General features: G+C 40.4%; 1 protein-coding gene across 6 annotated transcripts in view; it reads right to left on the bottom strand.

Annotated features, from left to right (window-relative positions):
- ACSL4 (acyl-CoA synthetase long chain family member 4) overlaps positions 1-27633 on the bottom strand; it is a 72557-nt gene that overhangs the window by 27064 nt on the left and 17860 nt on the right. Inside the window, exons 2-9 of one of the 6 annotated variants that reach the window (XM_021678612.2) lie at positions 23624-23674; positions 11097-11336; positions 10672-10849; positions 9192-9301; positions 8938-9076; positions 3963-4113; positions 3689-3812; positions 853-924 (exon numbers count right to left, since the gene is read on the bottom strand). In XM_021678612.2, coding sequence (XP_021534287.1) covers positions 853-924; positions 3689-3812; positions 3963-4113; positions 8938-9076; positions 9192-9301; positions 10672-10849; positions 11097-11324 — 1002 coding nt within the window. In that variant the 5' untranslated portion in view covers positions 11325-11336; positions 23624-23674. Of the gene's footprint in view, positions 1-852; positions 925-3688; positions 3813-3962; positions 4114-8933; positions 9077-9191; positions 9302-10671; positions 10850-11096; positions 11669-20239; positions 20332-23623; positions 23675-27633 lie in introns of those variants that run through there. The other 5 variants (XM_021678618.2, XM_021678599.2, XM_021678606.2 and 2 more) reach the window with 5 other exon arrangements.

Genomic DNA, 27633 nt, shown 5'->3' with positions numbered 1-27633 from the left:
CTCTCCCCCCCCCCCTCCCCCCCCCCCCCCCGTGTTTGTTTTTTCTCTCTCCTAATAAAAAAAATCTTAAAAAAAAAAAAAAAAAAAGGCCAAAAAACTGTAACGTCTTCCTTTTCGTAAAAGGCACTATTTTACATAAGGATTTTAAATACCTAAAAGTCATCTTTTCTCTTTGGAAGCTCTCTCCAGTGCCAGTTTTCCTGGTCACCCACCATAAGGGTTGGGAGGCTCGGATTTGAGACTCAGTTCCATACCTTGGATATGCTGCTTCAGCTCTCTGGGATGGCCTACGTTCCCTCAGTTTTTGTTTTTGTTTTTGTTTTTAATTTGTGATGAAACAAAAACGATCTGTAGGATAACCTTCTACCTTTGAAACATTATGACTGATTCTCACACAAGGTGATCTGAACTCAGGTCATTTTCAGCCCCTCATTTTCAAGTATCGGCAACACTAGCAGGCATACATTGCAGAAGCTTGCCATCCCATCCTTCCCAATACTTATCGAAACTTCTAATGAACACATCTGCCATAATTTCAACACAGTAAAATCAAAATTTAAAACAGTACACAAATCCCTAAGGGTATTACCGTTTAAAAAGTCCAAGTGCGAGGGCGCCTGGGTGGCTCAGTTGGTTGAACGACTGCCTTCGGCTCAGGTCATGATCCTGGAGTCCCAGGATCGAGTCCCGCATCGGGCTCCCTACTCAGCGGGGAGCCTGCTTCTCCCTCTGACCCTCCCCCGCTCATGCTCTCTCTCATTCTCGCTCTCAAATAAATAAATAAAATCTTTAAAAAATAAAAATAAAAAGTCCAAGTGCGAGCAGCAAAGGACATTTACATTCTGTACTCACCGGAACAGCCGCCATGAGTGTAGGCTTCAGTACAGTGCAGTCTCCTTTGCTTCCTTTTTTAATTTTGCTGGACTACAGCAAAGACAAAGTGAATAGGATCAGGAAAACCAACCTTAGCAAAAACTGCTGTAATTCAAATATCAAGGATGACAGTGACAGAAATTTACACATGGAATTTGATCTTCTACTGCTCTGGGAGTTATCGGTTAGAACCATCATAACCTACAAAAGTCTAAGGTGTAAATGTTTTAGTGCTTTAGTCCATGGATTAGTTCTTCGAGCACATTTCAGCTTTCTTTAGAGGAGAAATGCTGATTCAGAATGAAGGATAATGGGATATTTTGGTAAATGGAGCACTTACTTATGACATATCGACCATAGCACGAACCATCCATTAGGGGAAAAAAAGGAAAAACAGAAGCCCTCAACTAAGGTAGGTGGAGTACTAAAACAAAGTTGAAGATACTTTTAACTTTCTTTGATGAGCCAAATGGTAAAGCCACCTCTCAAAGTCACTGCTGTCAATTAACATCATACAAAAATATTCATTTGATAACATTTTCGTTGACAGGATACTGAAGACACTACCACTGACTATGTGGGGATATGCACATACATATGTCAATGTGTACGTACTACTTTCTTTCGTTTTCTTTTCTTTTACTTCTCACACACATAAATAACTGTTTGGGATTTCAAATGTCAAATCAGCATGCAGAAACAATGATAAAGGAGCCCACTGAAAAAGGGAAATGAAAATAAGAATCTGCTGGGGCGCCTGAGTGGCTTCGCTGGTTAAGCGTCCGACTCTTGATTTCAGCTCAGGTCATGATCTTAGGATTGTGAGATCGAGCCCCACGTCAGGCTCATGTGCTAGGTGTGGAGACTGCTTAAGATTCTGTCTTCTTCCCCCTCTGCTCCCCCCCTCTAAAAAAAATAGAACAAATTTAAAAATAAAAAGTGAAAATAAGAATCTGCTATAATGCAGTTCATTAGTCTGTAAGTTTAGATGTAGGCTGTGTTAGTTGTGTTGACACAGGTGGGAAGAAAACCAGCTCTTAAGGAAGAGTGTGATCTGCCAGGTAGCACAGCCTCGTCATACAGAAGGTTCTGCTGGTATAACTCAATTGCTTTTATCCTCCTTTTCTTTAAGATGGATAAAGGAAATAAAATAACTATTTGTTTTATGTATGTGCAAGTGTGTGCACATTTGCAAGTGGAAACCTACCCCCGCACATGCACACCACACACGGGAGGGCTGCTCTGTAGAGAGAAAGATGGGCTCTTACGTCCTTCGAGAAAGAGCTGCCCTCCATGTGGTACTGACCACTTGTTCTAGAGAGCTGTTCCAGGGTAGCAGTAGCCACAAGGAGCCCTTCCTCATTTTCTTTATTACTCTCAGTAATGGTATCATTTCTCTTGTCTTATTACAATTACAAGAACCCTTGTTAGGACAACATCACAATTATCTGCTGGCTTCACATGCAGTGCCTCTAATCTTCCCCCTTTTTCGGATTTCCAATGTGAGGGAGATTCCTGGGTTTTAGATTCCTGGTAAGATTTAGGCTCTTTCTGATAAAGTTCATTAAAAAGGTAGGTGGGGCATTCACTCCATCTGCCCCCTTCCCTACACAGAGGCAACTGTTTTCAGAAAGGCAGTGAAAACAAGGGTTGCTAGTCCTTGACTTCTGAACTTCTCAGGGGAGGATTACACTCAAAGCCTATTGAAATGTTTTTCACATTTTGAAAATATTTCTAAACATAAGAAAAACCCACTACAGTGCACTGAAATGTAATCATCACAGATTTTTCTTTTTTCTTTTCTTTTTTTTTTAATTTTTTTTTTATTTATTTGAGAGAGAGAATGAGAGAGAGAGAGAGCATGAGGGGGGGAGGGTCAGAGGGAGAAGCAGACTCCTCGCTGAGCAAGGAGCCCGATGCGGGACTCGATCCTGGGACTCCAGGATCATGACCCGAGCCGAAGGCAGTCGCTTAACCAACTGAGCCACCCAGGCGCCCTTTTTTTTTTTTTTTTTAAACCATTACAAAGTTTTCTAAAAATTTTGTTTTATAATCCAAGCCCCAGTCTTATTCACAGGTCTGTTTTAACTTGACTAGATCAAGTCTCATTTATTAGTAGGTATTGGATGTGTCATTTCAAATGGGCTTTAAGTACATGAGTTAGCTCTAACCATTGCTGGCCTTCCTACAGCAGGGAGAAGGGAGAACCCGGACTCAGGGCACAAAGCTGAGGCCTGCCTTTGGATAGGCAATAGAACTTGCCACGATGATGGAAATGTTTGGTACCCGTGCTGTCCAACAGGGTAGCCACCAGTGACATGCAGCTACTGAGACCTTGAAATGTGGCTACAGCAACTGAGAAATGAAATTTTTCTCATCTAATTTTAATTATCTCTACTTCAGTATGTGGCTAGGGACTACTGTAGTCGACAGCACAGTGCTAGAGAAAACTCAGCGTAAAACCGGGCTCCAATCCTACCACCACATCTCCTCCCCCAAACCTACCGCTGTTGATGGATAATGCGTCCAAAGGGCTCAGAGCCTTTATATTCTCTATCCTAGCTATCCAGAATCAAAATTGAATAAAGACAAGATGAACTGTTAGTTTCGAAATTGTTTAAAAAGATGCAGATAAAGCAATGCTAAAAAATCCACAATATTCTTTTCCACAACTACATATTTGCTCATGGAAACTCTTTCTGAAGTCAAGGAGAAAGCTTTCACAGAATTAAAATATCTCGAGTTTCAGCAAAATGTTGTCAGCCAAACAATGCAACTTAATATGATCACGCCAATATAGTGAAAAGCTTGTCACCTGGTCAGAGAGTGTCAGTGGAGAAGAATATCCAATCCTACAGCCATAGGTAAAGCAAGATATCTCTGCTGTCAATTCTAGTACGTGAGCCAAAGGCAAGTAGCCAATGTATGTGTCCTTTGGTCTAAAACAAAATGAGAGAAACACTTTAGCCATTCTTAAGAAGGTGCGGTAATTAGGAACATCAATAGCCTTGTCATTTTAATATAGATTGAGTTTAGAGAAGGCCAAACATGGGCTCTGATTTCTAAGGAGAAAGTGGAATAACTCTTACCCCAGTCCAGGAATTCTCTCACACTGGCCTGCCATCCCGGCTATCAAATTGCTATGGTGCATCATCACTCCCTTGGGTCGGCCAGTAGAACCACTGGTATACATGACAATAGCCATGTCCGAAGGGGTCGGTCTATTTGGAGGGATGCTCACTAAATGAACGAAAAAAGCACAGCGTTTTCTTCAGTTTAAAAGTTAAATTGCTAAACAAAGATGAAGATTTCTAGATTTTTGCATCGTGATAAACTGCGTAAAACAAATACCCTCTACTGATAATCAACACAAAAATGGTGATCAAATTCTGGTTACCTGCAGTGAGAATTTCAAACTCGATTTGGCCCATTTTCTGGATGCTCACCCTAATCCCTGTCTACGCCTGCCTTTCCAGTGTTGCGGAAAGCTACCCAGGACTGTGGAGAATTGAAAGGATAGAGTATTGGATGCAAACTCCTCAGGCCTCAGTCTTCTCATCTTTTTAAAATGAGACCGTTGGACCTGATTGTGGTTCTTAACAGCTGGTGGGCATGAGAATCACCTGTGGAACTTAAACAAAATACCATCTCTATCTCTGGTCCCTAGCTCGGAACATTCTGTGCCTGGGATGGAGCAAAGGCTCCACAGGTGTGTATGAACGTGATTGGAAACCGCTGGACTTGATCTTTTTAACTTTTTATAAAAATAATTTTATTTTACCATAACTGAACCATGGAAACTGAATTAGATAACCATTATACATTTAACAGGCTATTTTAAGATTAGATTCCAAGCAGCAAGTAAAATCCAAAGAACACCACCAAAATTACCCTTTCCACTGTTTTTATCGTTGCTTCTTGAAATCTGTACAGGAAATCATTTTTTTCAAAGTACTGAATGTGCAGTTAGATAAAAATAATGGCGTAAGAGGTCCCTTCTCTCTGACTCACTTGCTCACTCACTCCTGTGGTCAGAACACTTGTCATGTGTCTGGCTTCGGGACCCTTTTGGGTCTTCCAGATTTAGTGCTTATTGCCCTATCTGGATTGGATCATACTTTGATTCTGTGGAATCAAAATTAGACAGGAATTTCCAGATAGAGAGAGAGACCATGTGGAGGGGTTTATAAGCTCTCCATTCCCTATCAAAGGTAATATCTAGATAGTATCTAAACTTCACTTCTTCTAGCCCTCTGTCTGAAGGGGGTTAGGGTGTTTAATCATCTTAAAGTTCCTGAGCTCCAGAGCTATCTTTGCTTACTGAATGACTGGGAGCGGAAAATAGAGAGGTCTTCCTGACAGATTAGATTCAGCCATCTTGAGCAGGGGTCAGCAGACTCTTTTTGCAAAGGATCAGACAGTAAATATTTTAGGCTTTGAGGGCCATACAGTCACTGCCAAAACTACCCAGCCAAAGGCGTTTGTTAACAATTGTGATGGTGTTCCAGTCCAACTGTATTTACAGAAACAGACAGCAGGCTGTAATTTACCAACCTCTGCGCTAGAGTCGTGCTTTTCAAACTATGTGTGGTGAGGACATTTTTTCCCCACCTAATAATTTATGGATGGACACTTTTGGAAAATACAATAAAAATGCATTCATGGAAAAATGAAATAAAAAAGACATAACACACGAGCTTAAAAAGTTCAGATTAAATAGACAACACATTACATTTCAATAAATACAATTAGAACAGTGGCACTCAAACTCATGACCCTGAGAGATCAAGAGTCACATGCTCTTCCAACTGAGCCAGCCAGGCACCCTGACAGTAGATATCTTTAAGGAGCATTAGCATGACCCAATTTAAGTATAACTTTATCTTTGGTTATTTCAGTGGTAAATCACACTGCTTAAATTTTTTATTTTAACTGGTATGTTACAGGTTAAAGGAAGCAAATTAGAAAAACTGTAAATATTCTTACTTGGAAAGTATCTTCTAGCCTACCAATAAAGAGAATTGCTACTAACATTGCTTTTTTGTCACTCCACAATACTAACAGTTGAGTGAAATCGAAACTCCCCATTTATTAAGTGCCTAGATGCACACTCTAAGCAAACGCTGTGTATATCAATATTTTAAAACTTTAATGTGGCATAAATTTGTTTCTTTCTGTTAATTTATCTACTCTGGACTAACAAGTGTTACATAGAAGAGATAACGTTTATCTAAACTGTTCCTATTTTTTTAAAAAAATAAAAAATAAAATAGGGGCGCCTGGGTGGCTCAGTCATTAAGCGTCTGCCTTCGGCTCAGGTCATGATCCCAGGGTCCTGGGATCGAGCCCCGCGTCGGGCTCCCTGCTCTGCGGGAAGCCTGCTTCTCCCTTTCCCACTCTCCCTGCTTGTGTTCCCGCTCTCGCTAACTCTCTGTCAAATAAATAAATAAAATCTTAAAAAAATAATAAAATAAAAAATAAAATAAAATAGCTTTACCGAGGTATAATTGATACACAAAGAACTGCACATATTTAATATATACAATTCGGTAATTTGAACATATGCATACAACCTGTGATACCATCGCCACAATCAGGATAACAGACCTCTCTCCATCATCTCCCTCAGTTTCCTTGTGTTCCGTTGCTGCTGTTGTTGTTGTTGACCTGATCTGTCAGTGACTTCTTCAACTCTACACTTCTAACATGCTAATTTTAAACAGCATACTGAGGCTTCTACTTTCAAGGTGGGGTACTGTGGTGACCTAGTAACCTCCTTTCCATTCCAGAATACACAGATATATTAACAGAATTAAATAAATGTTTCATAAGATGGGTGGATTATTAAAAATCAGTTTATATCCTTTATGGTACTATAATGGTGCCACTACGATGGGGAGACTGTAGTGGAGGTACTATAATGGTGATGTGACGATTATACATGTGTCCAAACCCACAGAATGTACACCACCAAGAGTCAACCCTAATGTAAACTATGGGCTTTGGGTGATAATGAGATGTCAGAGTAGATCCATCAATTGAAACAAATGTACCACTCTGGTGGGGGATGTTGGTAAATGGAGAAGCCTATGCATTGTAGAGGCAGGGAGTGTATGGGAAACCTCCATACCTTCCCCCCAATTTTGCTATGAACCTAAAACTGCTCTACAAAATAAACTTTATTTTTTTAAAAATCAGTTTACAAAAATGAATTGTATTTTTACATACCAGTTAAAATAAAAAATTTAAGCAGTGTGATTTACCACTGAAATAACTAAAGATAAAGTTATACTTAAATTGGGTCATGCTAATGCTCCTTAAAGATATCTACTGTCGGGGTGCCTGGCTGGCTCAGTTGGAAGAGCATGTGACTCTTGATCTCAGGGTCATGAGTTCGAGTCCCACACTGGGTGTAGAAGTGACCTAAATAAATACAACTTAAAAAAAGATATCTACTCCAGTTTATAGAATGAAGCAAGTAAGAACTGCATTCTTTCTCTGATGATTAATGGAAGCAGCCAGCAGTAGATACGTTAAGCTCTTCTCAGTCCAAGGACAAAATGGGACGCTTCACTTCTTGTTATCGTAACTATCAACTAAGGTAAAGTATCACCAAAAAATACATGTGTCTTATTACTGTAAAGATAAATGGAACTAGGCGGGCTATGTGGTCTATCCGGTTATTGCTTACACAAAATTATGAGGACTAATACCCCCATAGTTTTATACCAAAATCCTTTGGTGAATCAACAGAATTGGCAACAGATCACTACTGATAAGGACCTCCCAGGTGACCTCAATCTTGCAGTGTCTGTCTGGTGTTGAGAGACAATTCTCCATGGGTCTCTTGAGTTTCTTTCTGCACATCTTGTGAACAGAGGCAGTGACCGGGTTCTAAACCATCTTTTCAAGGGTGTCTGCACAATAAACAACCTTGGAAGGTGGAGATAGCATCTATCTCCAGAGCGAAAGAGTAGATGTGCTTCCTGTCCAGTACAATAAAAATAATCTCTCTCTCTCTCTCCAGGGCAAAGGGCAGTCATACTACCTTCTCTACGAGCTTTGGGCTCCCTCATCTCACGGCCGCTCTCCTGTAACACGACTCGCTGCAGGTACAGGTATCATCCCAACCCTCTTCCCACTGCCCTGTGGAAACCGGAGTGTGGGGAAGCAACACAGATGCGGACAGCCTGGTTACTGCTTTCGCCATGAATAAAAAAAAAACTGTCCTTCACCTCTGACCCAGGAGTCTCAGACCTCCAAGAAGTTGCGGCTGGCTCACTTGTTACGTAGAAGAGATAATGTTTATCTAAACTGTTCCTATGTTTTTTTGCAAGTGGCATGAAAGCTCAGCCTCTGTGCCATTCTCCACACTGGGTAAAGAGCTGTACAGTCAATCTCGCTCATTGCAAATGTGTTCAGTCCCTAATGGGCAAATACTCAGAAGCTGAACAGGGGTTCAAGCAACGTTTTCTCCTACCAAAATGAATCCTTTCCTCATCTAGTAGACTATCGTGATCTTCACATTAGACAGGAAGAAAGAAACTATTGAAACGGAGTCTTTAATTTCCTCAACCCTCTGTCCTGACATTTTGCCACAAGGCGCATCTACTGGTTTCAAATGAAATACCAAATACCACCTCAGTGGTAGAATAAATCCGAGCATGAGCTTAGCCAACAGCTTTTTGCATCCTCTGAGACATCGTTAAAATCACTAGCATTAAGCATTAAAAAAGGTTACTGAATGGAAGGCCTGGAGATCTTCTCTTCACCTGAGGTCCAGGTAGGAAAGTTACAATGGGTTACTTGAAAAAAAGTTCAGACTGCCGTAAGTCTGAACCATTGAATACATTAACTATTTAGTAAATTTTAAAACACTGGTTACCTTTGAGGAGAAAAGGAGAGAAAACTTCAATCATATATGGTCTCGACAGTTTAAACAATAAAAAATTTTTTTTTTACATCAAAGAATTTTACGGTTTTCATTTGCATTACTTCTTTCCCTAACCTAGTGAAATAAACCTTAAATAGATGAATAAATTTTGTTTCCACTGCTTTACTTACTGTTTTCTGGCTTGGATCCCAATTCTTCTACTGATTGCATGCTGTGAATCTCAAATCCTTCGGGGTATTCTGCTTTATTGACAGTCTTATTGTCCACATAAATGATATGTTTAACACAATTGATATCTGACAATGCAGTCTGTTGAGCAGAAAAAATATCCAGCTCTTACATGTGGGCCTGTAATGAACTCTATTATTGGACATTTTCCTGTCAGAGAACACTACCATGAATTCAAAGAAAAATTCTTATTTACCTTAAGTTTACTTTCCAGAAGTTCAACACTAGTAATCAGGTAGGTAGCCTCAGATTCATTTAACCCATGAACTACAGCTTCTTTGCCAAGTGTGGCATATAAAGTTACAACTACATAATAAAAAATAAACACATATGTTAAATGATAAACATTTATGAGATATATTATTTAAGTCAGCCTTTTGTGATGGGTACACTCATGGATTCAAAGGCATTTTATAATGTCGTTTGATTTCACAGTCTCTGCTATTACCTTTAAATGTTGCCTGAAACTTCCCGGTAGCCCCAGATGTTCCTTACAAAGTCTCAGGATTCTAACATCCTATACCTGAAGAAACCCAGGAATACTGGAAGGGCCCAACTGTTCAAAAATTGGTCAATCGAGATTCTCAAGGCCAATAAGCTTCTGGCTGAACTCCTAATTTAAGTCAGAGCTAGCCCACCTAGAACTACTCTGTGATACGCTCTTTCATTGCTCATAGCACCAAGAATGAATAAGTCCTTGAGAATCTTCAGATTGAGGATCTCAAGATGGAATCATGTCCTCACTCCTTCTAGGGAGTTTCTGAGTGGGTCCAATGTCCAAGCTGATTGGTGACCTCCAAGCCTTAAATGGGTGGGCCAAGGAGATCTACTCTTTAGGAGCTACCAGACAAATGAAACATAAGCTGAAACCAAGATCAGTTAGAATCAAGGGGCATTTGCTAAACTTCAATCAGATTGGAAATTCAGCTCTAGGTTGGTAACCAAACAGCAACATGGTTAAGAAGAGCAACTTTTCACAAGCTGTTGATTGTTGAAGCTGGGTGATGGGTACATAGGGGATCATTTCATATTCATTTTGTTTGTTTGAGATACAAATTCTTGATTACTATACTACACTTGTAGTGTTCTTAATTCAGTAAATAACTGAGTGCCTAGTATGTGGTAGGCATTGTTCTGGACTTTAAATTTTTAAAAACAATTTCATGCACAACGGCAAAAACAAATGCTTATGAATCAGGAATATACCCTATACCTTACTTTCTGGCCAACATATCTAATGTCAGTTCAAGTTGTTATGTGCTCATTTCGCATGTAAAATGGAAGAGGTCAAAGAAAAGGCCTCGAAGTGAAGCAATGAACTAGAATGATCCTAAGCAATGATCGTTTTTTTGTTTGTTTTAATCATTATTTTGTATGTCATGCCCTAAAAAACACCCCCAAGCCCCAAACCTTTCATGTATAATTCACTTCCAACTGAAAAGTAAAACTCTAAATTCTATCCATTAAGCTGCCAATTCCCATACTGGCGCTTAGAAATTACTTTCTTTAACAGGAATGATCAGAGATCTTTTAACTACAGTATGTACTGTTTTACAGATAGAACTCATGCAGAAAAATGGCTAAGAACACCTACCATGAAAACAACAGCATCACAGGACAACTTCACATGTTACTAAAATCCCTTCTCTCCCCCTCCAAAAACGCAAGGCACTTACGAGGGAAATTGTACTTAAAGCAGGTCTGGGCCGCAATCATCCATTCGGCCCTGGTCTCGCAGAAAATGGCAACAGTATTCTTTGGTTTCAGTCCCAGTGCGGTGAGTCCACTACCAAAATTATTCACTCTGTGGTTCACTTCGAGATAGCTCATCCATTTATAATTCCCAAGAATTAACTGTTAAAGGGAGACATTCTCTAATATTAGCATCTTTATTCAAATAAGCAGTTAAAATACTATTCCAAGTATAGAACTCTAAAACTGCCTTTAAGTGAATATACAGAAGCTGTGAGCACCTTCTGAGAATTGGTTACACAGAATATTTAAGTGGAATGGCAACATATTTAAAACGCATTTGATCTATGATCAAGTGATGCGTACCTCCCCCTTAAAAGAAAAATTAAAAGGCGCAAGAATGCTGTACCTTTTTAAAAACCTTTCCATTTGGCTGCATTTCGTTTTCTTCACTTAGGATTTCTCTGGTCCCAAGGCTGTCTTTCTTCCCAAACTTGGACACGGCATGATCAAATAACTTATCCAGAGTGTTGGCTCCAGGGATGTCTATGACAGCTAGCGAGTCGAAGTGCGTGACAGAGCGATATGGACTTCCGGGTTTGTCTGAAGTGGGCTTAGCTTTTATTCTCTTTGCCATGGCGTTTTTCTTCTTGGCGTTGGTAAGAAAATACCATGGAATAAATATAAGGGCACTGTATACTGTTATTAACAAGTGGACAGGCAGCAAAATAATGGTGAGCACGTTTAGCCTAAGTTTCATAGTGGCAAGGCTCCTACAGTGGTATGTATTTCTTGTTATTCTTTGGCTGCAGAAAGCCTTGTTTTGCTGAAGAAGGCAACAATGGAAGCAGCGGTTAAGAGTAGCAGTATAGCCAAGGCAGTTCAATTTTAATGATACAGATAGAAGTTAGTAATCTTTGGAAGCCGACAATAAAGTACACCTGGAGGTGAAGACAATGAGCCAGGCAGAGAGCAGGAAAACATCTATCTATATCAAAAAAAAACAAGAGTATTAACAAGTTGATAGCAACACTGATTTAAATACTCAGGTCTTCAGTAGTTTATATAATTGATCTGAGACAGAAAGTTGAAATAACTGGTCTGAAAGACTGGCATTTTCCATTTTTAAGCATTGCCATAAACTTCTGAATTTAATTTTGTCTAGGTGTTTAGGTATACTCTCCTCTGAACATCACTCCGCAAGTCAGTTGAGTGACACTACTTTAATGCTTACACGAATGTACGGATGTGATATTGAAGTTCGGCTGAACTTTGGGAATGCCAATAGTGAGGTTTCTCCTAAATATGTACATGTAAAACAGGTAGTTTTAAATAGGATTAGGTTTTATATCCAAAATGGGAGAAATCTACAAATGTAGGTTTATTTCTCAATGATCAACCCAGAAATACTATTTCTGAGGTAACACTGTTCACGATCTCCTATCCCGAAAACTGTTGAGCAATACAATTGTAAAGTCATTTCCTAAGTGTTCATTTTGTGCTCAAAATTGCACCTGGTGCCTGGGAATAGTAGTAGCAGGTCTCAACTAGTGTCATTCCAGTCCTGGCCCTTGCCCATTACCAGTTAACACTTATGAGGCAGTCAGCACACGAGTCAGATCCACTGTCTTTCAAACTTTTTGGGGGGCGGGGACAGAGGGGCAGCTAAACCGCTTCTTCAAATAAAAACTCATACAGACTTCCCACATATGCAACTGAAGTGGAACTGCTCTGGCTGAATCAGGGAGACTGGGGGTATCCAGAGCACCCCCCCCAGATTTCCCGGAACCCCATTCCCAAAGTGCCCACCACCGAAGCGTTTCCAGGGAAAAGCCTCGTGGAAAGAGCCAAGAGCTGTGGCGTGCAGTACAAGAAATAAATGCAACACGCGTCCAGAGGGAATGTGAAATGGCCACCAGTAGGTAAGGGAGGCTCTGTGGACATGGGACTTAAACTGGACCCCGCAAAGGAGGAAAAGAATGGAGAGCATTCCGGGCAGAGAAGCCACATGGAGAGACACAGAGATAGGGGTGAAAGGGCTTTGGGGGAGTAGGGAGTGCCCATAATAAGGACACTAGCCTGACTGGGGCACAGTGATTGCATGCTGGCTAAAGAGGCTACGGGAGTACAGGGTCTGACAGATCAAAGTGATTTTGAATTGATTAGGCACAAAACCGGGGGCCATGGCAGGTCAGGAAAATAGTGCTAATTGGAGAGGAACTGCAGCTACAGCCTCAGGGATAACACTAACTCAGGGAGCTGGCCTTCCCTCAGCTATAAAGCTATTTTGGAGAGTGGCGGCGTATTTCAACTATAAAAATTAAAATAATAGTGCACTTTGAGACAGATTGAAGCCCATCCCTCTGCAACTTTTGTAGAAATAGACTATCGAACAGAGGACCATTGTCTGTTTTTACACCAATTACCATAAAGTGGTACCTTAATCCAGCTTTGGTTTTTGTTCATGTCCTTCAACCGAGTGGGGTAAAGTGAGCAAGAAACTACAAGTGGAAAGACCTGGGTTTCAGTCCCCATCTCGGTCACTAACTGGCTGGGTAAGCTTGAGCCAGACAACCGATGTGAGCTTAAGATCAGACTAGATCAGTAGCCCTTAACTTCTTAGAGGTGGTGAACCCCATTTAGAGGTTCCAAGGAGAACTATAAATCCAAGCTACACAAAATGGTATCTACAATTTTAGGGGGTTTGTGGGTTCCCGGAAATCCATCCACGAACCTCTAAGGGTGACACCAACCCCGAAGTAAGAACTGCTGGCCTAGATGATTTCCTGACATCCTTCCAACTTTAAATTTTGTGATTTACCCTACCGAGAAATTGCTTCCTCGGTCTCTCTGACAAGTCTGGACATTCATTTCTTCGAGATAAGGTATGTCAAGTGTCTATCATGGTGTCTGGTCCTCAGTATGCAAGAACCCCTCTAACAATCCTCTCTCCCATCATCCATTTCATGACAACCCAAATCCACAATAATCCTTCCTTCTTCTAACCTCCTACATCACTTGAAATGTCTACCACTCATTTTATCCTTGATTAAATTAACCAATGTTAGCAAACATCTAAGCACCTAAGTATATAGCAGAGACCAGTAGTTCTCAACCCTATCAAACCCAATACCTCTTTCTTAGAACAAATATCCTGTAATATTCTTTTATCAATCTCAAAGGGTAGTCACAGATGATAACCTACTTATGTGTATAATTAAAAAAAATAGTAATTCCCTACTGGTAATAGAAAGGAATACCAAAAGGAAATTAACTCAAGACAAAATTATATTTATTTCAATATATAAATTCTCAGAGACAATACCAGAAGGTCAAAAAAAAGTCTTGGCTTCAATTGAGAAATTGTCAGACTTGGGGCTGAAGATATATAAAGACAGCTTTGGAAGGGTTTATAATCTAATTGGATTAACTGTACTATACATTTTTAGTCATTCATGTTATATACACTTAATCTTTTACACATATTTGCCTTAAGCCTTGGAGGTAGGGAAATGTCTTCTACCTAATCCTCATAATACAGACACACACACACACACACACACACACACACACACACACACTCCACACACAGTAGGCAAGCCTAGAAGAACATTCAGGTGAGGAGAGATCAGAGACATCATTTACTCCAGGCATTTTGAAATTCTTCCTGGTGGTGGCGAGGGGGGCATGGGACAACCATTTGAATAAAATCTTACACGAACATGGAAAACACAAATATATATATAGATACAAGCCAAAAGCAGAGCTGCTTTGGTGGGAGAGGCTTGACAGGCCCTGACCAGACTTCTTGGAATCCCCAGTTCAGCTGAATGTTTGATCCACTGATGTCGGTGAATGAGTAGCCAAGTGCACCTTATAACCGACACCCGTCCCCAAGTCCGGTGCTCTCTCAAGCCCACTGGCCAGCTTCTGCCCAGGTTTGCCTGACATCTTAAAATCTTTCCTTGCCAAAGGTTTTCCAGGGTTACACTCACACCTATTGATAAATTTATTTCAAAAAAAGATGAGAACACCTACCACGTGTAAGTTTTGAGCACTTGATACAAAGAGGAGTCAAGCATGCCCTCAGTCTTTTAAATGCATGTACATATGTATTCATATGTAAGGTAGAGGACAGGGAGATCAGTTCACAAATATGTAGAATAGATCCCATAAGAGGGGTGCCTGCTTGGCTCAGATGGAAGAGCATATGACTCTTGGTCTCGGGGTCCTGAGTTCGAGCCCCATGTTGGGTGTAGAGATTACTAAAAAATAAATATATCCCATAAGAACAAAATGCTAAACATATTCAAAGGAGGGGGAAATTTGCATCCAGTTTGGGGGGAAAAAAAGAGACGGAGGAAGGAGGATGTAGAACCATCCAGAAAGGTTTCACAAAAAACACAGCAGTTGAGGTAGGCATGAAGGATGGTATGTTTTCAAAAGACAAATAAAACAACTGGAAAATGAGGACAGTGCTAACAGAGAGAACAAATGGATGAGCGAACAGATGGAGGCAGAACAGGGCAGGATGGATGTGAGAAACAGCAAGTAGTGTAGCAGATGCTTTAATGTTTTCCATGTGAAGTGTTGCTCCACTTTTGGGATCTAAGTCAATGGGAAAATTCAATTTTTTCAGAGCCAAATTTCCGAGCATGCAGCTCTACTCTAAGAGACACATGTGTACGATGATTAAGCAACTCAAGATTCAACACCTGTCTGTTGTGTTAAGGGGGAAATGAACTGTTCTCTACGGAAGAGAAAGTCTGATTTCCTGGGTGGTAAATGGGTTAAACTACAGTAGGAGATCCAGGTCTAACCTCACATGTGCTGTTAAGCAGGACTCTGACCAAGTCCAGTGACCTCCCACTTAAGAGCTCTGGGTCAGCGGCATCGTGTACAGAACAGGAATGCTGCTTGCATTATCTACTTCGTGGCACTGTTGGCAGAATCGTTCCTCACAGCCAGCTTGCAATCCACGGACAATAATCATCAGTCCCTGGAATAAACTGTCTCACCCCGTTTCACTTTGTTGTACTTATTCGGCGAAACTACAACCTGGTTAAATCCAATTCTCCACTGAAGTGGACACCTGTACCCACGCAGCTGAACTTGGCTGGAGAAAAGCTGGACTGTGCTGAACGCCCCCTCCCCCTGATACCCACGCCGGCTCGCTCCAGCAGGCCCTTAATGCTGTGCAGAAACCACACAGCGCCGGACAGCTCCGCTCACTGGCTTGCCCTCCTGGGTTTCCTGCCTGCTCCTCGCTCTTCCGGCCAGCCCACCGACGCCTGCCCCTCCTCTGTCCTCATTCTCGGCTGCTGGGCTGGCTTACCGTTCCACTGAGACAACTGTGACAGTCTGGAGAGAACTTGCGCACACTCCCACCACTGCACCTACCCGCCTTCGTGCGTCTGCGGCCACGTGCTCTTTTCTTTCCCGTGACTCTGCCCTCGGACCAGTGCCGCGCGCGGCCAGGGCTGAGCCCTGCACCAGGGCTCCAAGGCCCTGTCTCCGCCTGGGCCCAGTCTCTCCCTGGTGGGGCCGCTCTACTGACTCTTCCCCCTCACGCCCCATTAACGTGCCCTGCTCCACTGAATCGTGCCCATTAGCATCATAACAGGCTAGTCTTTCTCTCACCTTAAAAACCATTGCCTCTCGAATGTTCTCTGGCCACAGCCCCATTTCTTGGCATCGGGACTTGAGAGTCGCCTATGCACTTCCTCTCCCAGTTCTCTCCCCCTATTTTCTTCTTGAACCTACTACTCAGACTTTTACCCCCTACCACTCCACAAATTGCTCTGGTCGAGGGCCCCAACGACCTCCATGACCTCACACCCCCAGGTCAGTTAATGCTCCCTCATCTCCCTTGACTCATCAGCAGCCTTTGACCTGAATGACCCCTCTGTTCCTGATTGAAACTTCTTCACTTGGCTTCCAGGAGACCACATTTCTTCCGGTTTTCTTTGGACTTCCCTAGCTGTTCCTTCTGTCTTCTTTGCTGCTTCTTCTTTATCTCCCTGACCTCTAACTGCGACAGTCCTCAGTCACCGAACCTCCCCTGGGCTTTCTCTACACTCACTCCCATGGTGACCTCATTTAGTCCCACAGCTTTAGATGGCATATATACGCTGATGACTCCCAGATTTCTACCCCCTGCCTGGAGGTCCTCCTTAAACACCGGATTTGTAGACTCAACTTTTTCCTCAACAGGTCCATTTCGGTCAAGTACCTCAGACTTAATATGGTCAAAGCTGAGCCACTGATCATCCTCCCACAGACCTATCCCATCCAGTCTTGCCTGGCTTGGTAATTCCAGCTGCTCTGACCAAAAACCTTAGAGATTCACTCTTTCACTCCTCTCTCTCTCTCTCTCTCTCTCTCTCTCTCTCTCTCTCTCTCACACACACACACACACACACACACACACACACACACACACACACACTCCATACCCAACTCAGCAGCAGCAAATCCTACCGGCTCTACTTACAAAACACATACCAAATTCAACTACTGCCTACCACCTCCACTGCTACCATCCTGGTTTCAACCACTATCATCTCTCACCGAAATAAATGAAATTGCCAGTCTGATCTCCCTGCTCCCACTTTTATAACAAAGTCTAAACTCGGCAGCCGGAGCGCTCCAGCTAAAATGTAAGGTAGATTAGGTCAGTCGTCTGCCCAAAACCGTTCAAAGAATCCCCATACAGCCCACTCAGAAGTTAGCCCTCACTCTGCCCTATGAGACTACGAGGATCTCTCCCCTCTCTCTTGAATTTCTGACTTCATCTCCCATGCTTTCCTCTGGCTCATACTGCTTTACTTCAACCTGTTCCTTGTGGTCTCTGGAACACACCAGGCATGATCCTACTTCAGGCCCTTTGTACATGTTTTCCTCTCTGCCTGGAATATTCTTCTAAGACCCCTGCAGAGCTTATTCTCCCAGATCCTTTTTGTCTTTACTCAAGTATCACTTTCTCCAGCCATCCTAAAAAGGCCCCCCCACACCACCAGTCCCTTTTCTTGCTCTGTTTTTGTCCTTAGCACCTATCACCAATACGACACATGCTTTCCTTTTCATATTTGTTATCGATGTCCCCATTAGAACATAAGCTCCATGAGGCAGTTTACAGTCTGCTGCTGAACACTCAGTGACCACAACAGTCCCTCTGTGCATTAGCAGTGCCGTAAATCTGGTGACTGAAATAAGAACGGATATAGCACTGCTCTGGAATAAAGTAAAAATATACGCCAAGTGCAACAGCCTGAAACCCACCAACCTTAGTCATCTTAAAAAAAAAAAAAATCACTCATCCGTGTTGACATTCTAGGACAGGGTATCCTCTTAAAATCCCTACAATAAACTTGAACCTCTTTTTAGCTGCTTAATAGAAAATATGAAACTGGAAAAACTGCCCGTGCACAGAAGTAAAAGACTGCTCTTGTAAAAGCATGAAGGCTACACAGTTGGGACTATGTGCTTATTCACCCGTGCCTCTCACAAAGGTATGCTGTCTGTCCGCGTATGAAGAGTGAGACCTGCTGCCCTACCCATTAGGAGGACATGAACTCGAAGCTGTGCTTCCTTGAAATCAAGAAATTCATTTGTATGGCCTCCAGGAAAGGGCAGGCCATCACCTTCGGTCATGAAACAGTTCACTGTTCCTGTTGATGGTTACTGTTTCATGTAGAGATCAGATGAATAACCACTCATTGAGCATTGACTCTGGGCTAGGCACTGTGCCCAGTCCTCTAGATACATTATCTCATTGAATCCTTCAGGAAACCCCTTTGAGGTGGTACCCTCATTTTACTGATGATAGAACCAGTCTCTGAGAGATCATTTGCCCAAGGTGACACAGCGAAGTAGGGATTTTGATCCAGGTCTAATAGATTTCAAACAGATTATAGATTTAAATAGATTTTAAAGCTATGCTTTCAGCTCTATTGTCTGTGATCCTGATCATACTGGTATAATCTAAGTAGGTGACAGTGATAAACTTTGTGTATGTAGAAAGCCTGGCAGCAATTTTGAGCACTGATCCATCCCATATCCCGAGACATTTTTATAGGTGGAAGAATGTCCTTTAGGTATCGAGTGAGTCCTAGAAGTCTTAGGGGAAAATGAGATAAAATTTTACTTTTTGTCTTGAGGTCAAGTTTAATGTTAAATATTTCATTCCAGTTACTTCAAACGTTCTGAGATAGTTAGCTTAAACACAAAAAAGCATTAGTGATACATTTAAGCTCTAGTACACAAAGTAAACAAACACTACATATTGATTAAAGTCTGAATTTAAAAGAAATCATCTCCCCCAGAAGCACATGACACAACATCAATTTAAAAATGAAAAAGAAAAACTAATAAACTGAAGTCCATTAATACTGAGACTTTTTTTTTTCCCAAAAGTTTGAGAAAACGGACTATACCAAGCAAGGATCCATGCATTTGCCAAGTTGAAACACACAATAAAGACAGATTAATGTCATCTGTCCTTCACAAACAACCTTATGAAAATATAAAAGGCATCAATTTGAAAATCAATGATTAACTATGTAAGTGCTACTTTAAGAAATTGCATCTTCAAGTCACACAGCATTAAAAGGGGTAATTTAAATACCAAATAAAGAGACAATTTGCCTTCTGTATCCACTCAACATTAAGTCAGAAAACAATTATAAAAGTTCCAAGCGGGGCCCTGGGTGGCTCACTCGGTTGAGTGGCTGCCTTCCGCTCAGGTCATGATCTCAGGGTCCTGGGTTCCAGCCCCGTGTGGAGCTCTCTGCTCAGCAGGGAGTCTGCTTCTCCCTCTCCCTCTCACTCTGTGCTCTCTGTCTCTCTCAAATAAATACAATCTTTAAAAAATAATAAAATAAAATAAAAGTTCCAAGAGATTAAACAGATAACATATCTGTGGCACTTTAAAAGATCATATTTCTACATAGATATTGCATCAAGACTTTTATAAAGGGGTAGAATGCTTTTTTTAAAAATATCTTTTCTCTCACACACTATTAAAAAGTTCCAAATGATTTTCAAACATAGAGGAGAAAGCTCAAATACGATGTTAAAAGAATGGCTGCATTAGGTTAATGAAATCAAACTTCACAGGAGCTATATTACAATATAATAAACTTCACATTTTAATATGAAAACTTTAAAAATGTTACTATTTTAAGAATATAAAAGGCATTAAGGTTAGCTAGTAGGATCTTTTGCTGTTAGTTTGCAAGACTGAATAACTATGTGAAATATATATTCATCCGCCCTTTGTCTCATCAGATTCAAATTGATAGACCAACCTAATCAATATGGTAGAGTCTGTACAATCAAACTTTAGATCTGATACACAGTAATTATAATAAATACATCTGAAAACTGAAAAAGCAAAACAAAAACAAAAACCTAGGGCGAACATATACACACCCTGTTCCAACACACTGCACTTGTGCCTAGCTAGCTATTTGGACTACAAACCTCTCACCACTACGACTGATCTTTGGGTGCGTCTCTAACAAGATTAACCGAGCCCGTCTACTTCATCACCTGGAAAGTTATTAACCCCTGAAGTCGCCATCCTGCCAGTCTCTTCCCAGCTTTTCCCAGCAAAGAAAACACCTCAGCTACCATGTTGAAGATGCTCTTTCACACTGTAGCAAAAGTCCCCTCCCATAATGTTTTAAGAACATCCCCAGCATGCATCAGATTATGTTTTTTCTAGGTCATAGGTTCTTATAATTGGGATCCTATCTATAGGTGTTGAAATGAGGAGATCTAGGAGACAATGTTGCTGCCTACACACTTCACATACACTGTGTATGATTATGCACCTATTCCTAATTTTAAGTGATCACAACATGCTTCATTTTTAAATATGAAGCTTTCAAAAGTCAGGAGCTGGCTGTACAGATTTAATCCAAAGTTTACATTTAAGGACTTCTGAGGATAGACCAAGCTAGAAGTGGCAGCTACTGACAAAGCATGATGTTATGATCCAACTTGTTTAGACATCAGGAGAAAGGGAGGAAAACTAAGTTCTGGGAGGTATGTATTTGGAGAGAAATAAAGAGGGTTCAGTGCCAATTTCAATGTCCTAGGCTACTGCTTAAGATGAACTGTTACAGACCCCTGTGGACAGAACCTTGCTGCTAAATTAGAGGGCACATCGTGCCATGGGGCAGACTTGAATTTTGTCTGTAAAGACTATTTCCCAGGTATTTTTTCTCTAGGGGAACACAGTCATGGTTTTAATATAAGTTAATCAAAAATAATTCAAAATAACTTTAAAATTAACTCACAGTTATAATAAATGTATTGTGTCCAAGTGAGAGACAGTCTCTCTCCTGTCATGTTATATATTTATTAATAATAAAGTAATACAAACTGCAGACTGCCAACCATGATTATAAAAAAAAAAAAAAAAAAAAATCTGTGACCAGCATAATACTTCACCTAGTAACAACTTTGTGTAACAGGGAGAATTTTGCAACCATACCTTTTTTTTTTTTTTTTTTTTTTTTGCCACATGACCCACCCTCCACATTTGCTAGAGGAGGAGCCAGTCCAACAGGTTAGTTCTTTGCTAATGTGGTTTCCCAGTACTTTATACTGTTAAAAATTATGCAACAATGTAGTCTTAAACCATTTCTTACAAAATGGCCAAATAAGTCACTACAATTCAGCCACATGGCCACCATGTGAAACTGCATTTTTTTTTTAAAAGCTCACTCTGCTCTTCAGTATTAAATATACCTTTGTAAGTGAGACTAATAAAAGAACTCAAAGACTGATAAATCTGTTGGAAGATTGAAATCCTGTAGCCATTCAGTCAACTCTCAAATATTAGCACTAGTAAAAAGAAGAGCACAGATATTCCAAAGACTGGAGAGAATTCAAAATGTTTTTTTTTTATTCTTAGCATTTCATTATGGCTGTACCTGACATTTTAGAAATTAAAGAATTCTTCACTAAAGAAGGAAGCCATGTGACACTCAATACAAGAAGCCATGGAAAAGTTAATGTCTCCATACTAGGGATGAGGAATACATTCCATTCTGTTCTCTTCACATTCATTTGTTTCCCTGGCCCATGCATGCTTCACTAAGGTGAGTAAGGGAGGGGGATCAGGGAATTAGGTATTTCTGCTTTGAAGTGTATTTTGGGACAGCCAAGGCCCAGCTAGGCCAATCGAAGAGGAGTCTCTGAAGTGTCAAAGACACTTCAAAGAATCTTGTAAACTCGTGAACAAAACTGGACATATGTTTCTGCCAATGTGTTTGGCAACTCCTACTCTTTGCCTTGGTACTTTTCTCTTACATATCTAGAAGGGCTGTAAACCGAGTGCCATAAATGTTTACCTATATTTATAGGGTGTGTGTGTATGTGTGTGCGCGCACGTGCAAGTGTATCTATGCGTGTGGGAGGAGGAGGGGGGAGAGAGAGAGGAAACAGACTCTCTGTGGACAAATAAATCAACTATAGAAACGTGAATACTACTGCCCTCATGATGGCACCACAGTCTATTTCCCCAAAGAAACACTAACCTCACTGATACCTCACCTCTTTTATCAACCATGGGGTAGCGTGCTAAGTAGCTGAATTCAGAGATGGCTAATTCAGGCTTGCTGATGAAAATCTCTGGCCATGTTTAAGATTTTTCTAATGCAGGTTAATAAGTAGACTTTAGCACCAAGCTACACAAGAACATTAAGTCTTGAATTTCTTTACACTTGGAATTCAAAAATAGTTATTAGCACATAAGAACTACTAGATCTTCTGTTTCAAGTTTCTAACCTATTATAATTAAAGCGATTCTCAGAAGACCAGAAATACAAGAGAGGCAACATTGTATCCAGGGTTTTGGTCTTGGTTCAGCAGCTTGCTGAACTGTAAGACCTGGAACAAATTAAATAACCTCTTGTCTGTTTCCTCATCTGTAAAATGAGAAAACTGGATTCTTATTTTAAGATAGCACAGGCCTGTAAAAGTTTTAAAAGCAAAGGATGGTGAGGGGAATGACACAGCTGCCTTGGGGGGTGGGGGGCAGGTATGGACATTAAAAAAAAAAAAAAAACCCTATCATTTGCCATCACCATCATTTCCTAAAATACAGAATGTATTTAATGCCCCCAAATTAGATGGACAGATCTTATAATAACAAGCAATCATTTAAATGGGAAGAGTTTAATCTTAAAAAATGCACGGTCTGTTGTCCTTACTTTCCTCACCTCACCCTGGACGGACCACTAAAAACTCCTCACTGACCAGCACTGGTCTAAAAATCAATGTTTGGGAAACACTGGACTGGGTAATTTTCAAGGTCCAAGACTCAAACTCTAGGACTCTAATTTTATGTGTGCTGTTGTGTTTCTTTTATTCCATGCTATGGTCTAGAGTAGATGCTTCGGTGAAAGACAGGGCTAATACCTAAAATTCTGCAAATCAGAAATATATTTAAATCAGTTTTGTGAACTAGTAACTAGAACAAGCTTCAATTTATTAGGGAGAGTATCCACTACTACAGACTTCATGCCATCAAGAATAACCTCCTTACAGATTAGAAAATTGAAGCAAAAGGAAGCAAAATAGCTTGCCAAAGACTCGAAGCCTGTAAGCCTCAACAGTCAGAACTGGAACTCCAATCTGTGACTCCATTTTTTGGTAATTGCTTAAGGAAAAATATTTTACTTAGATTTCAACTATCACTTCCCCTTTTAGAAATGAGTGGTGATGGTTTAAATTTTAGAAGCTGTACAGGGTAAAAAGTTTTCCCATTTTACTTTTCCAAATAATACCCTTTAACACAAACATGGAGATTGGCAGGTTTTTTCCACTACAAAAAGAGTCAAGATGCCTGTTAGTATGCTTAAAACTTAATTTCCTCCAAAAGCTGATAAAACTACAAATTTAGAATTTTCAAAGAATACTTACAGATTTCCTTTTTCTCTTAAGAAGAACACGTATATCTTTTGTGATTTCAATCTGTAATAAAAAACAACATTTATGGGTACAGTAACATAAGAAAAGAACCCCTTTTAAAAACACTCAAGTGTTGTTTCACATCACCTGTGCCCCTTAGTTCATGATGAGCCAGGTATCAAAAGGAAAACAAGAAATGATTAGGGATGATCGTCTGGCTAATGTAGGATTGCAGAAAAGTAACTGAGCCTAACTAAGAAACAGCAGTCTAAACTGTGGGAAAATGGCAAGATGAAAAAATGGGCAGAGGAACTAAATAGTCATTTCTCCAAAGAGGACATCCAGATGGCCAATAGGCACATGAAAAGGTACTGAACATCAGGAAAATGCAAATCAAAACCACAATGAGATATCACCTCACACTTGTTAGGATGGCTATCATCAAAAAGACCAGGGATAACAAGCGTAGGCGAGTATGTGGAGAAAAGGGAAGGTCTGTGCAATGTTGGTGGGAATGTAATTGGTGCAGCCACTCTGGAAAACAGTATGGAGGTTGGGTAAAAAATTAAAAATATAACGATCACATGATCCAGCAATCTCACTTCTGGATATACAGCCAAAGGAAATGAAAACAGGATATCAAAAAGAGATCTGCACTCCCATGTTTACTGCAGCATTATTCACAATAGCCAAGATAAGGAAACAACTTAAGTGTCCACCAATGGATGAATGGATGAAGCAAATATGGTATGTACATACAATGGAATATACTCATAGTCATGAGAAAGAAGGAAAGCCTGCCATTTGCAACAACATGGATGGACCTTGAGGATATGCTTTGTGAGATGAGCCAGGCAGAGAAAGACAAATGTTGCATGATGTCACTCATTTGTACAATCTAAAAATGCCAAACTCACAGGAACAGAGTAGAATGGTGGTTATCAGGGCCTGGAGGGGAGACCAGGGGAGACACTGTTAAAGGGTACAAACTTACAACTAGAAGATGAGTAAGTTCTGGAGATCTGATGCACAGCACAGTGATCACAGTCAACAACGCTGTGTCATATACTTCAGAACTGCTAAGAAACTAGATCTTAAATGTTCTCACCACAAAAAAAGAAATGATAATTATGTGATGCCAACAGAGGTGTTAGCTAAAGCTAAGGTGGTAATTGTAACAATATATAAATGTATCAAATCAACATGTTGTGCACCTTGCACAATATTATACATCAATTATATCTCAATAAAAAATTTTAAAGTAAAATGAAAAGAAAATGGCAAGAAGCAAGAGTCATGCTGTTAAAAGTCTTATTTGTACCTCTTGTCCTCCCCCCCACCCCCAATCAGGACAGGAGTCAAGTTCAGGGATAAAGTCTGACCACAGAAAACTAGTCAATCTACCCAGATATCCCCACCACAAGTGCCTGCAGGTGCCTACCGATTTTCTCATCAAAACCCAAAATGAATAATTTCCTTTAAACAGTGCAAGATTCTTTCCAAATCAAAATACTGCACTGCTCTAGTAAAAAACCTAGAGATATTTTCATCTTCCTTCAATGAATATACAGATCAGTTTTATGATGCTCTTGAAGATATATATATGCTATGAAGGTTTACGGTCAGTTTACAGCTGAGGAATAACCTATTTTGTACAGTGCAGGAGAAAACGACTTATCATCTGAATACTCAGAATAGTAAAATAAGGCCCTTCCGTAATTTGACATCACTTACTTACATTCCAGCACTGCAGGGGTGTCCTGGGCACGATTAAGATTTTGAAGAAGAAATGAAGTCTTAGCTCCATGCAGTAGTACTCAGTACTACTTGCATGGGACTATGAGAAAAACCCTTCGAACACTTTTTTAAAAAAAATCTAGACACTCCAATGGAAGCCGCAAACATCCATATGACTAATGACCACACTAACTACTTGGTAAATGAAACAGTTCATTTTCTCTTTTGCTACCAACAGAACAATGAAGGAAAGAATGATTTATACCCAGGCCTATCACTAACAGAGCATGCCTTTTGTTTTGTTTCACGGAACTACTTCTCCACTTCAAGTGAATATCCACAATCTACTTTTGGGGAGGGTGCGCTGGGGACAGTATCAGTACATGGTGAACACATGGTTAAGACTACTTATAAACAGAAGGCATGCTACTTAACATTTTCTTATTTTTCTCCCACAGGGCTAACATTTGATATTAACATAAGGAAAGTAAATCTCTGCATATACATACTCAAAGTCCAAAGAGCTCAAAAAGAGAATGTTGGGGAAGAAAAACTTCATATTTCTAAGTACAAATGGATAGATTTCCCCCAACAGATTAACTCAGGTAACTGATAAACAACAAAGACCAACTTTCTACAAAATCATTTAAAGACCTATGGGTGGCAGGGGGGGAATACAAAACTATCCACTAGCTTGCTTAATTTGGAAAATAATTTTATCCGTAAATATTTGTAAAGGACAGTTTACACTTGGTCGTTGGTACTATAGAGGGAGAAGATGGAGAGGAGAATCAAGTGTCAGAGAATTCTCTCAGCTGAATGAGAGCCTCAGCTTCAACCTTCTACTCATTTCCAGTCTCACAGTCCTCCATCAATCATGCAAGACAAAGCAACTCTAGGAGGTTCTTAAATACAAGAGACAGACATGATTTTTTTTCAGCACCTGTACCTTTAATGGACATTTATTTCATCGTTTAAAAAAGAAAACAAAAAAAGCAACTGATGCCCAGCAGATAGAGGAGAACTAAATCACATTTCCTAATCTAATTTTTTTCTACACAATGGAAAAACCGACCTTGAACTTAACTTCTCCCCTACCCTCCCCCCTAAAAAAATAGCACCCTGCTCTTAAAGTTATTCTATTAAAATAAATTGAAGAAATAATTTCATATAAAAGAACTAAGCAGATGATCACCGCACAGCTTCCATTTACAAATGACTGGGACTAGGGATGATCTGGCTGAAATCAGAATGCAAATTTGGGACACACTTTTCACTTTCACATGTATATGCAATTTTTTGTTAGCACAAGGAAGTTGGAAATCCTTTGCAAGGCAAATTTTTAACAGACTGAAGCATATAATATAGTTTGTTTCTACTTAATGATCACCTGGTGGCATGAAAAAAAGAGAATACAGCATCCAGAGATTATCGTCTTTCAATTAGGAAATGAGGCAGCCCTGAGAAAGCCTTACTCATCGAATACCATGAAGCAAAACGGTGTCCAGGCAGCTAACAGGACGGTGATTAAGGAAAAAGCAACCACAAATACGAGGCAGGGCTGTTCAACTTCAGACAACCCTCATATTTTCAGACAGACCTCAAAACAAACCATTAATGTGTTTAGTTTTTGCCCTCTTGCAAATAAGTTAGTCTGCTAACCAATATTTTGAAAACATTCTTCCAAAGTAAAGTCAATACTCAACTTGTGATAACATCTGTTGGAAATGTTTAAAGCACGATCAATCTTCCTCCTGTAATTAATGTCTCAAGGACCAAGCTTAGTACGTTTAAAAGAGAATGTTTCAAAAAGAGTGGGAAATATTCACAAAGTCCTGAGTATTTAGTGTGCAAATCTAAAAGTAAATTCTGGCAAGTCCCTCATAGAACAATCTCCTCAGCAATGGTCTTTTATAGGTCTTGCTTCAGATAGATGCATGTAGGTCATGTATTCGCTAATGGATAAAAACTGCCATAACTATAACACAGTTCAAAGGTTAGAAATGTTGAAATCAAGAAACAACACAGGTGGGCGCCTGGGTGGCTCAGTTGTTAAGTGTCTGCCTTCAGCTCAGGTCATGATCCCAGGATCCTGGGATCGAGTCCCACATCGGGCTCCCTGCTCAGCGTGAAGCCTGCTTCTCCCTCCCCCACTCCCCCTGCTTGTGTTCCCTCTCTCGCTGTGTCTCTCTCTGTCAAATAAATAGAATCTTAAAAAAAAAAAAAAAGAAACAACACAGGTACAAAACAGTATGTATGACTCCATTATATACACATATATTTGA

Source organism: Neomonachus schauinslandi, chromosome X (assembly GCF_002201575.2).
Source record: "Neomonachus schauinslandi chromosome X, ASM220157v2, whole genome shotgun sequence".
In the NCBI taxonomy this organism is placed as follows: Eukaryota; Metazoa; Chordata; class Mammalia; order Carnivora; family Phocidae; genus Neomonachus; species Neomonachus schauinslandi.
Note: the sequence above shows the minus strand (reverse complement) of the source record. Positions and strands in the feature narration are given on the sequence as shown.